The sequence below is a fragment of the Tursiops truncatus genome, chromosome 2 (genome assembly GCF_011762595.2).
Source record: "Tursiops truncatus isolate mTurTru1 chromosome 2, mTurTru1.mat.Y, whole genome shotgun sequence".
Lineage (NCBI taxonomy): Eukaryota > Metazoa > Chordata > Mammalia > Artiodactyla > Delphinidae > Tursiops > Tursiops truncatus.
Genome location: NC_047035.1, coordinates 41,615,737 through 41,629,866, shown reverse-complemented (window position 1 = coordinate 41,629,866; position 14,130 = coordinate 41,615,737). Strand labels below are relative to the sequence as shown.

Here is a 14,130-nt window from a genome sequence, read left to right as displayed (position 1 = left end):
GAGAAGGAAATAATATCAGTATGAAAATAAATCAATAAAATAGAGAAGAAAATAACAAAAAGGGGGAAAATGAAAAACCAAAAGCTGCTTTTTTGAAAAGATAAATAAGACAGACTGATCAAGAAAAGGAGAAAGAAGAAACAAATAAAATGCAACATGACAAGAAATAGCTACAAACACAACAGAGATTACAAAATAATATTATGGGCAACTATACATCAATTATATGAAAACTAGAATAAAATGGATACATTTGGGGGGAATATAGTACAAATTAGTACCAAAAAAAGAGTCGAAATCTTAATGCTAAACAGTAGTCTTCAAAGAAATTGAAATAGCAATCAAAGACTTCCTCTATAAAAGAAACCCATAGATTCCAGGTGGTTTTACATTTTAGTTCTACCATACTTTTTTTTTTTAGTAATTTTCTTTTTTATTGGAGTATAGTTGCTTTACAATGTTGTGTTAGTTTCTACTGTACAGCAAAGTGAATCAGCTATACATATACATATATCCCCTCTTTTTTGGACTTCCTTCCCATTTAGGTCACCACAGAGCATTGAGTAGAGTTCCCTGTGCTGTACAGTAGGTTCTCATTCGTTATCTATTTTATACATAGTATCAATAGTGTTTATATGTCAATCCCAATCTCCCAATTCATCCCACCTCCCCACTCCCCATTGGTATCCATATGTTTGTTCTCTACGTCTATGTCTCTATTTCTGCTTTGTAAATAAGATCTTCTATACCATTTTTTTCAGATTCCACATATATGCGTTAATATATGATATTTGTTTTTCTCTGACTTACTTCACTCTGTATGACAGACTCTAGGTCCATCCACATCTCTACAAATGACCCAATTTCGTTCCTTTTTATGGCTGAGTAATATTCCATTGTATGTATGTACCATATCTTCTTTATCCATTCCTCTGTTGATGGACATTTAGGTTGTTTCCATGTCCTGGCTATTGTAAATAGTGCTGCACTGAACATTGGGGTGCATTTGTCTTTCTGAATTATGGTTTTCTCTGGGTATATGCCCAGTAGTGGGATTGCTGGGTCACGTGGTAGTTCTATTTTTAGTTTTTTAAGGAACCTCCATACATACAGTGGCTGTATCAATTTACATTCCTACCAACAGTGCAAGAGGGTTCCCTTTTTTCCACACCCTCTCCAGCATTTACTGTTTGTAGATTTTGTGATGATGGCCATTCTGACCGGTGTGAGGTGATACCTCATTGCAGTTTTGATTTGCATTTCTCTAATAATTAGAGATGTTGAGCATTCTTTCACGTGTTTGTTGGCCATCTGTATGTCTTCTCTGAAGAAATGTCTATTTAGGTCTTCTGCCCACTTTTTGACCGGGTTGTTTTCAAAGACTAGATGATGCCTATTTTATTCAAGTTGTTCCAGAAACAGACAAAGAGGGAAAACTATCCACATCATTTTATGCTGCAAGTATAATCTTGATTCCAAAATGAGATGAGGGCATTACAAGACAAAATGATTACAGGCTCCAGTTATTTACGAGAGACAGTAAAGCACAGTATGTAGGAACACAGATTCCAGGGCTGGGCTTTCTGAGTTTCAAATGCAGCTTCACCACTGACTAGCCGTGTGACCTTGGGAATGTTACTTAACTTCCTTGTGCCTTAGTCTCCTCATCAGTCAAATGAGAATGACAAATATTAGTATATATGTCACAAGTTGTGAGGATAAAATGAGTCAATATATGTAAAGTCCTTGGCCAGTGTCTGGTATGGAGTAAATGTTCTGAAAGTGTCAGTAATTGTTAATATTGACATGAATATCAAAGTTATAAATAAATAGTAGCTAACCAACATATATTAAAATGCTATATAAAACAGTAGTTAATCAAACCAGAGGTTATTTCAGGACTGTAAGATTGTTTAACTTTTGAAAACCTATCAGTTTAATTTACTACATTAATTGGCCAAAAGAGAAAAATCACGATTATCTTACTAGACACAGATAAAGCATTTAAAGTTAAATTCCTATTTATTTATTTATTTATGGTTGTGTTGGGTCTTTGTTGCGGTGCACGGGCTTCTCATTGCGGTGGTCTCTCTTGCTGCAGAGCACAGGCTCTAGGCATGCAGGCTTCAGTAGCTGTGGCTCACGGGCTCTAGAGCACAGGCTCAGTAGTTGTGGTGCACAGGCTTAGTTGCTCCGCGGCATGTGGGATCTTCCTGGACCAGGGCTCGAACCTGTGTCCCCTGCACTGGCAGGTGGATTCTTTTTTTTTTTCTCCTTTGTTCCCACTTAATTGCTAGGATAACCAGGGTACCCAGGAGAGCAGACAGGGCATAGAGGGTAAAGGATGATGGACTGGGAACCCTGACCCAGCCCAAAGCCAGGAAGTAGGTGTGCAAGAAGCAAGAAAAGGAACAAGGTCTACCTTGCCTGTCCTAAGCTGTGCAGGAAAGCTCAGTTTGGAAGAGATGAGGGTGGGCCCTGTCCCAGCACAACCCAAAAGCCTCGCTCCTGCCCCCACTCACGCATTCTTGATCTGGGCATCTTCTGAATTGCGAGTGATCTGGAGCACAGAGTAATAATCCTGGCCCATGGTTGGTTGGTTGTCTGTTGGTGGATAGTCCTGACTCCAGTGATCTGTTAGTCTGCATTCCGTGGTTGCTCCTGACAACCGCACAGGGGCATGCCGGGAGTTGTAATCCTTCCTCGCAGGCAGATTCTTAACCACTGTGCCACTGGGGAAGCCCTAAATTCCTACCAATGACTGAAAAGTATTGGAGAAGTAGGAATACAAGGAAATTTCCTTCCTTACGGCTGTATGTAAAAATCAAATTATAGAAATCATACTTAATGGAGTAAGTTTAAATGTATTCCCCTTTATGATTAGGCATAAGACAAGTATGATCATCTATAGAGAAATCCCAAAAGATTCAACAGACATGATATGGAACTAATACATGAGTTTGGCAAATATGTCAGATATAAAATATGTATATTATGTGTACACGCACACACACACATACACACAGAGCATTCCTCTATACCAATAATAGCCAACAAAAAATACACTGCTGAATTTATAACAGCAATGGAAACCACTGGAATTAATGTAAAAGGGTACAAGATCTTTATTTAGAAAAACTTTAAACTCCACTGAATAATCCAATAAACAAACAAAGGACTCAAGTAAGTGGCGATATAAAAATAAAAATTCCAGTACGATTTTTTTAGAACTTAAAAAATGTATTATAAAACTTAAATGTAAGAATAAAGAACCATGCAAAATGGAGTCAATTTGGGGGGAGAAAAGAGGGTAGACTCACCCTAGCAAATAGTAAGGCAAACAACTAAACTATAATAGCAATAAAAATAAATGTTTTGACACAAGAACAGAAAATTAAACCAATGGAAGAGAATTGAGAGTTCATGAACAGAACCATAGACTGAAACTTGATATATGATAAAGGTGGTATCACAGTTCTGTGGGGGAAGGATAAATTGTCCAATAAATTCTGCTGATAAAATCGACTCATTACATATGAAGAATGCTAGATTCTTAACTCATAGTATATTCAAAGGTAAACTACAAATGGATTAAGTAATTAAATGTAATGGTAAATCTAGATAGTAAAAGATAATGCAAGAAAATAACTTTGTGTCTTGAAAATGTGATAAACCACAAAGTGAAAAATTTGTATAGTTGACTACATCAAAATAAGGATTTCTGTTCAACAAACTGCACAACAGAGTTAACAAATGGGTGACAAACTAGAGGAAGGTCTAAACCAATAAGAGAATAAACAAGAAAAAGATGGAAAACCAAATATGACTAGCCAATTCACATATAAGGAAGCCTGAACAGCTAACAAGTATATAAAGAGATGCTCAACCACACTTGTAATTAAGAAAAAGAGAGAGAGAGCTTTTTATTCCTGTAAGATCGATCAGAATTAGAAATTCAAATAATACCAAATGTTAGCAAGCACAGAAGGGGAAAGGAAGAGGAAATAAAACCTTTCCATGCCTGGCTGGTAGGAATGTAAACTGATTCAAGCAATCTGGAGAAAAACCTAGCAGTATTTAGTTAAATTAGGTATGCAAATAATTAATGAGGTAGCAATCCTGTCATACGATGTATAGACTATAGAAATTCTGCCATAGGTTTATAACAAGACACATGTGGGAGGCTTATGACAGTGTTGTATATGAACGGCAGTGCGAGACTGGAAGCCGCCTAGAAGTCCATCATCAGGGAATGCGTAAGTGAAATCTGATGGATGCACACAATGAAATACTGTGCAGTAGTTGGAAGCAATGAACTAGTTGCACATGTATCACTGTCTTAATAACACGGCTGAAGTAGAAAATGTAAGAAACAGAATGAGAATTGTAGCACAGTATCACTTTTTAAAATTAAAAACACTTATACCAAACATCTAGTTTATATACATAAACCCAAGGATGTATATCACTCCCATTACAGTGAGTGATGAGAAGGACAGGGGAATGGGACTGAGTAAGCAGAAAGAAGGGGTAAAATCAAATAACATAAAATAAGAGAGGGGCCTTTCACTGATTGATGAGTATACATATCATCATAATAAAGAACATGATTAATTTGTATCTCTGTATTTGAGTGTGTTCCCTCCACTTATCATGAGTAAAAAACTACTGTCGTATACCAACAGCCAATCATTTTATTTATGTCCCTGCAGAAACTGAGGGTTTCAGATTAAAAGAAGATTTAGCTTATTCACTCTCACAGACATAATTAAATCCATTTGTATGCTCTTTGTAAGTCCTTAGGCTCCGGCAACATTTATCACTGTTGACTGGAAAGTGTCTCATGTCTCAAGACCTGACTGGATTAATCTGGTCAACCTGACATAGCAATGGCATATTAAAAATGTCTTAAATAATATGGAATAGTCTGATTGGCAATATATTTTCTCAAACCTTGAACTAAATTCTGCATTTGGAATGACTATATTATTGATGCATTTGTTGAAATGACCTACAGCTGACTTCTCTGCAATCAATGTTTAGTCTGAAATGGGACATTTCTGCATTTTCTAGATAATATTCATCATGGTCAGAAAGATACTTTGATTAATGCTGACAAACTTATTAAATTCCTTAATTATACATTTCAAGAAAGTATTTTACTCTAATGTCAACAATAGTCACTGACATGAACATTATTCAAATAATGCTCAGAATACAAATGGTTTCTCAGATCATTTCCATTTTTACTCATTTTGGGCAACACTGACATTATCCAGCTTAGGTGCCCACTTAAATTGCATATTACATCTTGGGATGGTTCTTTGGTGGTCATCCTAGTTTTTCCCTAAAGGCCTATCGGAAGGGTTCTGCCCTGTTACAAAATTATCAATCCCAGTAATTGTGGAAGAACTTAAACAACCCAAAAGTTTCGCTATGTGGATCAAAGGATCTGATAACAGTAATGTTGTTTCTTTAAGGTTTCATGTATAGCACTATATATAAGTTAAAGCCTCACAAATCTCCACAGTGTACACTGAACTAAAAGGTTTTTATTTGCAGTTGTTTTCAAAACAGAACATTATTTTTTTATAGCAATGTAGCTGAATGCCAGAAAGTTCAAGGAGCATGACTACAATTGTAATGCTGACTGGTAGGCTGTGTAATTATTTGTTTACATTATTTGCTCCTCCTTTCACCCCGCTTACCCATCCATTAACTTCAGGCTTGGCTATGTGTGGCATAGTTCAGCTACTGGTACATGAGGGAACATTCATTTTCCACATCTGAGCAGAAACTTCATGTGACTGTGTGGCTTGGCTGGGGCTACCTTGCTTCATCCTTGTACCAGGAGAACAGCATGTCCTAGAAAAGGACTGCTCCTTTAGCCTGGGTTCCAAAATGAAAGAACACATAGAGCCGAGCCTAACAAAGTATAGCAGAGCCAAACCTTGATGTAATGTGCAGAAGAAAAACTATTTCTTGTTGTAAACTACTGAGATCTGGGATTTATTTGTTATAAACCAGAAAAAGCTGGAGAATTCACTGATTTAGTGGGTGACAAAAGAATTTAGCATCTGTTTTATCCATATAAATTAAGAATAATTCTTTTCTCTGACTTTAATTATTGATTCCTAAATCTACCTTTCAATATTTAAGCAGTTTCAATTTAACTGTATAGAATCTATCCATCTGTCTACTTACCTATCAATATCAGAAAAATTCTAGCACTTTACAGATTGAGTCCATAAAAATATTCAAATGATATGCTGACTTGGCCCCAAATCTTATATATATTGACCACACATTAGATGATGAGGTGTGTGGGGGGGTAATTTTAAGCAGTCCTTATGTGGAAGAGCCAAAGGGTGGCAGACTAGTGGTGAAACAGAACCCAGAGGTACTCTCAGTTGCCACCATGTATACCTCTTTCAAGCAGGTAAATCCTCCCAGTCACCCTGGTCAACCTTCCAGTTTGATATCCACCAATACACCATCCCCCAGCCTTGGAGGGAACCACCCCGAAAGCAAATGCTTATGTTTGTCGTATTTTTATTTACTTGTTATTTCCATGTGGTACCTAGTACAGGGCTTGCAAATAATAGGAATTTAATAATGTTTATTGAATAAGTGAAAGAGTAAATGTATGCATAATGGAATTTTTTATTGATTGTTTAAATGACAGGCAAAGAGAGGTTGAAAGAAAATATATGTGAGTTAGATCCACTATTTCTCATCCCAGACACATTGTCTATAAATGCTGCTTCCACTTTTGCCTTTGAATAGGAGTTGACAAGAAAGAAAAGTATCACCAAGGAAGATTCTTCTCTGGAGCTCACCTTGTCTTAAGAACCTTCACTAGGGGTACTACTCTCCAGGAACATTCAGCTCTAGGTTGCTATGTGCAAAACCAACAAGGATGCCAGACTATGGGCTCAAGAGGCAAAGGTAGAAGGAGTAACTAGTAACTGTCACTTTTCCTCTACTGGATCCTGAGTTCCTTCAGGTCAAGGAAGATACTGTGCTAGGTGGTGAGCATATAAACAATGACAAACAAAACATGGTCCATGCCCTCCTAGAGCTTATACTCTATCAGGGATATACTCATTAATGAATGAATACAGGGATAAATCTGTAATTTAAAACCATGATAAAAGCTACAAAGAATAGCAAGCTACCAGAAATGTAATGTAGTTTTAAAAATTTTACTTCTTAGGGCTCTCATTTTATTCTTGGCTTCCCTGGAGATTTAGAAAGATTTAGCTTGTGAAGTTGAAGTCAGAGCAACTATTCAGCTAAGTTTCCAACAATTTAGCTAACTTTTAAACTTCTCAACTTCTGCACTGTCAACAGCAATTTAATACCTGCATTTACCTGCCTGGCAGAGGACAAGGTCATGTGCCTTTATGCTGAGGCCACAGGTAGAATGACTTTGCTTTTAAAGCTGCAGGATCATTACTAAATGCATGGTCAATTCCAACAAAATGAATGACTTGGCCCGCAGCAGAATTACCTTGGTGTCTTCAGATGGCTTTCTGCCCAAGCCACTCATCATTCCCAGGGCCAAGACACCACTTAAAAGGTCAGTAGCATAACTTAATAAAAGGACAAGTTCTTTTGTATTCTTAGGCCTTATTGTGAAAGAAGGGAGGCTGTTGTACTGGGTTGGCCCAAAAGTTCATTTGGGTTTTTCCGTAACATCTTACGGAAAAACCCGAACGAACTTTTGGGCCAACCCAATAATTTTGTTTCAGTTTTTTTTTTTTTTTTTTTTTTGCGGTACGCGGGCCTCTCACTGTTGTGGCCTCTCCCGTTGCGGAACACAGGCTCCGGATACACAGGCTCAGTGGCCATGGCTCACGGGCCCAGCCGCTCCGCAGCATATGGGATCTTCCCAGACCGGGGCACGAACCCGTGTCCCCTGCATCGGCAGAGACGGCAAATGCATTCAGTGAAAGAATCCTCCCAAATCTTGACAGACTAGAAAAATGGGGTTAACCTAACAAGATCAAGTTTAGTAGCAATAAAATGCAAGGTCTAGTATCTCCCTCCAAAGTGCCAACCATGATAAATATCATCAACATATGAGATAAATTTAAGAATGGACCAAGGATGGAAAGTAAGCCGGGAAGCAGTGAGTTCCCTGTCACTCAAAATGTGCATGAAGTTTTTAGTCCCTTCCAACCCAGAAACTCTCTGATCCTGAGCTCTCTGATCAGTCAAGTTAAAAAAAAATGGAGGTTCCCTGATTTCTAGAAAAAGATAACATCATCTCAACAGTGATCATTTCTAATATTACCTCCCACTGAAAGAATGAGTAGTTATAATGGCCTGTCATTTTATTAACAGATTACAAGACCTAATTTTTTATAAAGTATTACGAATCAAGCTAAAAAAAATATTGACTGGGAAAGTCCTCTATGTAAGCACTAGATTTAAGGTTTGTTTCTCAGATAATTACTGTTTCCAGATAACCACGCTTCTGAAGCACTTTGAACATTTCAGTTGTGAGTGGAAGTCTGTATTTTACCTGTACAACCAGAGTCGCTGAGTAATATTTTGATCCATTTTGGTATAGTCAACATTCTTCTAGATTCAAATAATGGAGCAAGAGGAAAGCCATTTGAATCTGTTCCAGCTGGAAGCCTGTCGTCATCTATACCAACAAAATAGATAATGCAGGAGAAATGCTTTTGGTGGCTGAAACAGCTATGCTTTCCATCTCATTGCGGCTAATATAAATGTGTCCTACATGTTTATGAACCAAGCTAGAATGCCATTACTAAGAAATGGAGGTAACATATTTTTCTTAAGGGAAAAACAAAACTTTTCCCAATATCACCTAATACTGAGTAACCAACATATTTTTTTGCACTTAACTTTTTATGAAAAAGAAGAAAATGGTATAAATAAGTAATAAAGGCACATCTAACAAGCTGATATTAAAAATTTAGTGAGGGAAGTAGGGAAAAAGCAACTTTTAGCTTATATCTCCTGGTCAGGATTTAACTTCTAAGCAGTGGAAATGAAAATGGACAAAAAGGTAGAACTTCAGAGTTCTTGACATACGCTATAACATATGACATTAGCAAGTCACTTTCTGCCCTCTTAAGAAAAGGAAATGAAAATTTCAATGAGAAGAAACAATTTCAGAGAGATCAAACAGGAAGTGATGACCCAGGATAGGACCTAGCTCTCACGAACTCCACAACTCATCCTATCTAATATAATTTGTATTTCTCAACATTAAATAAAATAACTCTGATTCCTCTTCCATCTTACCACACAGCATCTCTGAGGGAGAAAAAGAGAAGAATTGGCATTTTCCAAAAACAAATTATATTCGAAGACAAAGATTAGCAAACTTCTTCTGTAAAGGGCCAGAGAGTAAATACTTTCGGCTTTGTGGGCCACACGGTCTCAGTGGCAACTACTCCACTCTGCCCTTGTAGCAAAAAAGCCAAAGACAATATGTAAGTGAAAAAGCATGGCTGTGTTCTAATAAAATTATATTTAAAAAATAACAGGTGAGAACCAAGATGGCAGAGTAGAAGGACGTGTTCCCACTCCCTCTTGCAAGAACACCAGAATCACAACTAGCTGCTGGACAATCATCGACAGGAAGACACTGGAACTCACCGAAAAAGATACCCCACATCCAAAGACAAAGGAGAAGCCACAATGACACGGTAAGAGGGGTGCAATTACAATAAAATCAAATCCCATAACTGTTGGGTGGTTGACTCACAGACTGGAGAACACTTATACCACAGAAGTCCACCCACTGGAGTGAAGGTTCTGAGCCCCACGTCAGGCTTCCCAACCTGGGGGTCCAGCAACGGGAGGAGGAATTCCTACGGAATCAGACTTTGAAGCCTGGTGGGATTTGATTGCAGGACTTCAACAGGACTGGGGGAAGAAGCGACTCCACTCTTGGAGGGCACACACAAAGTAGTGTGCGCATCGGAACCCAGGGGAAGGAGCAGTGACCCCAGGGGAGACTGAACCAGACCTACCTGCTAGTGTTGGAGGGTCTCCTGCAGAGGCAGAGGGTGGCTGTGGCTCACCTCAGGCCAAACAACCAACAGGGAGGGAACCCAGTCCCACCCATCAGCAGTCAAGCAGATTAAAGTTTTACTGAGCTCTGCCCACCAGAGCCACAGTCAGCTCTACCCACCACCAGTCCCTCCCATCAGGAAACTTGCACAAGCCTCTTCGATAGCCTCATCCACCAGAGGGCAGACAGCAGAAGCAAGAAGAATTACAATCCTGCAGCCTGTGGAACAAAAACCACATTCACAGAAAGACAGACAAGATGAAAAGGCAGAGAGCTATGTACCAGATGAAGGAACAAGATAAAACTCCAGAAAAACAACTAAATGAAGTGGAGATAGGCAACCTTCCAGAAAAAGAATTCAGAATAATGATAGTGAAGATGATCCAGGTCCTCAGAAACAGAATGGAGGCAAAGATCGAGAAGATGCAAGAAATGTTTAACAGAGACTTAGAAGAATTAAACAACAAACAAACTGATGAACAATACAATAACTGAAATGAAAACTACACTAGAAGGAATCAATAGCAGAATAACTGAGGCAGAAGGATGGATAAGTGACCTGGAAGACAGAATGGTGGAATTCACTGCTGCGGAACAGAATAAAGATAAAAGACTGAAAAGAAATGAAGACAGACTAAGAGACCTCCGGGACAACATTAAACGCAACAACATTCGCATTATTGGGGTCCCAGAAGGAAAAGAGGGAGAGAGAGGACCAGAGGAAATATTTGAAGAGATTATAGTAAAAAACGTCCCTAACGTGGGAAAGGAAATAGCCACCCAAGTCCAAGAAGCGCAGAGAGTCAGTTCCATACAGGATAAACCCAAGGAGAAACACACTGAGACACATAGTAATCAAACTGGCAAAAATTAAAGACAAAAAAAAATTATTGAAAGCAGCAAGGGAAAAACAACAACATACAAGGGAACTCCCATAAGGTTAACAGCTGACTTCTCACCAGAAACTCTACAAGCCAGAAGGGAGTGGCATGATATACTTAAAGTGATGAAAGGGAAGAACCTATGACCAAGATTACTCTACCCGGCAAGGATCTCATTCAGATTCGATGGAGAAATTAAAAACTTTACAGACAAGCAAAAGCTAAGAGAATTCAGCACCACCAAACCAACTCTACAACAAATGCTACAGGAACTTCTCTAAGTGGGAAACACAAGAGAAGAAAAGGAGCTACAAAAACAAACCCAAAACAATTAAGGAAATGGTCATAGGAACATACATATTGATAATTACCTTAAAGCTGAATGGATTAAATGCTCCAACCAAAAGATACAGGCTTGCTGAAAGGACACAAAAACAAGACCCATATATACTGTCTACAAGAGACCCACTTCAGACCTAGGGACTCATACAGACTGAAAGTAAGGGGATGGAAAAAGATATTCCATGCAAATGGAAATCAAAAGAAAGGTGGAGTAGCAATACTCATATCAGATAAAATAGACTGTAAAATAAAGAATGTTACAAGAGACAAGGAAAGACACTACATAATGATCAAGGGATCAAGCCAAGAAGAAGATATAACAATTATAAATATATATGCACCCAACATAGGAACACCACAATACATAAGGCAACTGCTAACAGCTATAAAAGGTGAAATCGACAGTAACACAATACTACTGGTGGACTTTAACACCTCACTTACACCAATGGACAGATCATCCAAAATGAAAATAGGTAAGGAAAGAGAAGCTTTAAATGACACAACACACCAGATAGATTTAATTGATATTTACAGGACATTCCATCCAAAAACAGCAGATTGCACTTTCTTCTCAAATGCGCACAGAACATTCTCCAGGATAGATCACATCTGGGTCACAAATCAAGCCTCAGTAAATTTAAGAAAACTGAAATCATATCAAGCATCTTTTCTGCCACAACACTACGAGATTAGAAATGAATTACAGGGAAAATACCGTAAAAAACACAAACACATGGAGGCTAAACAATACGTTACTAAATAACCAAGAGATCACTGAAGAAATCAAAGAGGAAATCAAAAAATAACTAGAGATAAAAGACAATGAAAACACGGTGATCCAAAATTTATGGGATGCAGCAAAAGCAGTTCTAAGAGGGAAGTTCATAGCTATACAAGCCTACCTCAAGAAACAAGGAAAATCTCAAATCAACAATCTAACCTTACACCTAAACGAACTAGAGAAAGAAGAACAAACAACTCAAAGTTAGCAGAAGGAAAGAAATCATAAAGATCAGATCAGAAATAAATGAAATAGAAAACAACAGCAAAGATCAATAAAACTAAAAACTGGTTCCTTAAGAAGATAAACAAAACTGATAAACCCTTAGCCAGACTCATCAAGAGGGAGAGGACTCAAATCAATAAAATTAGAAATGAAAAAGAGGAAGTTACAACAGACACCACTGAAATACAAAGCATCCTAAGAGACTACTACAAGCAACTCTATGCCAATGAAATGGACAACCTGGAAGAAATGGACAAATTCTTAGAAAGGTATAACCTTCCAAGACTGAACCAGGAATAAATAGAAAATATGAACAGACCAATCACAAGGAATGGAATTGAAACTGTGATTAAAAATCTTCCAACAAACAGACATCCAGGACCAGATGGCTTCAGAGGTGAATTCTATCAAACATTCAGAGAAGAGCTAACACCCATCCTTCTCAAACTCTTCAAAAAAATTGCAGAGGAAGGAACACTCCCAAACTCATTCTACGAGGCCACCATCACCCTGATACCAAAACCAGACAAAGATACCACAAAAAAAGAAAATTACAGACCAATATCACTGATGAACATAGATGCAAAAATTCTCAACAAAATACTAACAAACAGAATCCAACATCACATTAAAAGGATCATACACCACGATCAAGTGGGATTTATCCCAGGGATGCAAGGATTCTTCAATATACATAAATCAATCAATGTGATACACCATATTAACAAATTGAAGAAGAAAAAACCATATGATCATCTCAATAGATGCAGAAAAAGCTGTTGACAAAAGTCAACACCCATTTATGATAAAAACTCTCCAGAAAGTGGGCATAGAGGGAACCTACCTCAACATAATAAATGCCATATATGACAAATCCACAGCAAACATCATTCTCAATGGTGAAAAACTGAAAGCATTACCTACAGGATCAGGAACAATACAAGGATATCTCACCACTATTATTCAACATAGTTTTGGAAAAGCTTTTTCAAAGTTTTGGAAAAGCTTTTCCAATTTGTATTCCTTTTATTTCTTTTTCTTCTGATAGCCACGGCAATCAGAAGAAAAAGAAATAAAAGGAATACAAATTGGAAAAGAAGTAGTAAAACTGTCACTGTTTGCAGATGACATGATACTATACATAGAGAATCCTAAAGATGCCACCAGAAAACTACTAGAGCTCATCAATGAATTTCATAAAGTCACAGGATACAAAATTAATGCACAGAAATCTCTTGCATTCCTATACATTAATGATGAAAAATCTGAAAGAGATATTAAGGAAACACTCCCATTTACCACTGCAACAAAAAGAATAAAATACCTAGGAATAAACCTACCTAGGGAGACCAAAGACCTGTATGCAGAAAACTATAAGACACTGATGAAAGAAATTAAAGATGATACCAACAGATGGAGACATATACCATGTTCTTGGATTGGAAGAATCAGTATTGTGAAAATAACTATACTACCTAAAGCAATCTACAGATTCAATACAATCCCTATCAAATTACCAATGGCATTTTTTACAGAACTAGAACAAAAAGTCTTAAAATTTGTATGGAGACATAAAAGACCCTGAATAGCGAAAGCAGTCTTGAGGGAAAGAAACATAGCTGGAGAAATCGGACTCTCTGACTTCAGACTATATACAAAGCTACAGTAATCAAGACAATATTGTACTGGCACAAAAACAGAAACAGATCAATGGAACAAGACAGAAAGCCCAGAGATAAACCCTCGCACCTATGGTCAGGTTATCTATGACAAAGGAGGCAAGGATATACAATGGAGAAAAGACAGTCTCTTCAATAAGTGGTGCTGGGAAAACTGGACAG

General features: G+C 37.7%; 1 protein-coding gene across 2 annotated transcripts in view; it reads right to left on the bottom strand.

The window, feature by feature from the left end:
* The window catches only part of RTN1 (reticulon 1), a 239,708-nt gene that overhangs the window by 85,573 nt on the left and 140,005 nt on the right, over positions 1-14,130 (bottom strand). Inside the window, exon 1 of one of the 2 annotated variants that reach the window (XM_073799923.1) lies at positions 2,523-2,693. The exons of the other annotated variant lie outside the window; for it this stretch is intronic. Within the exon in view, the coding sequence (XP_073656024.1) occupies positions 2,523-2,541 (19 nt within the window). The 5' untranslated portion in view covers positions 2,542-2,693. Of the gene's footprint in view, positions 1-2,522; positions 2,694-14,130 lie in introns of those variants that run through there. 2 annotated transcript variants of the gene reach the window in all.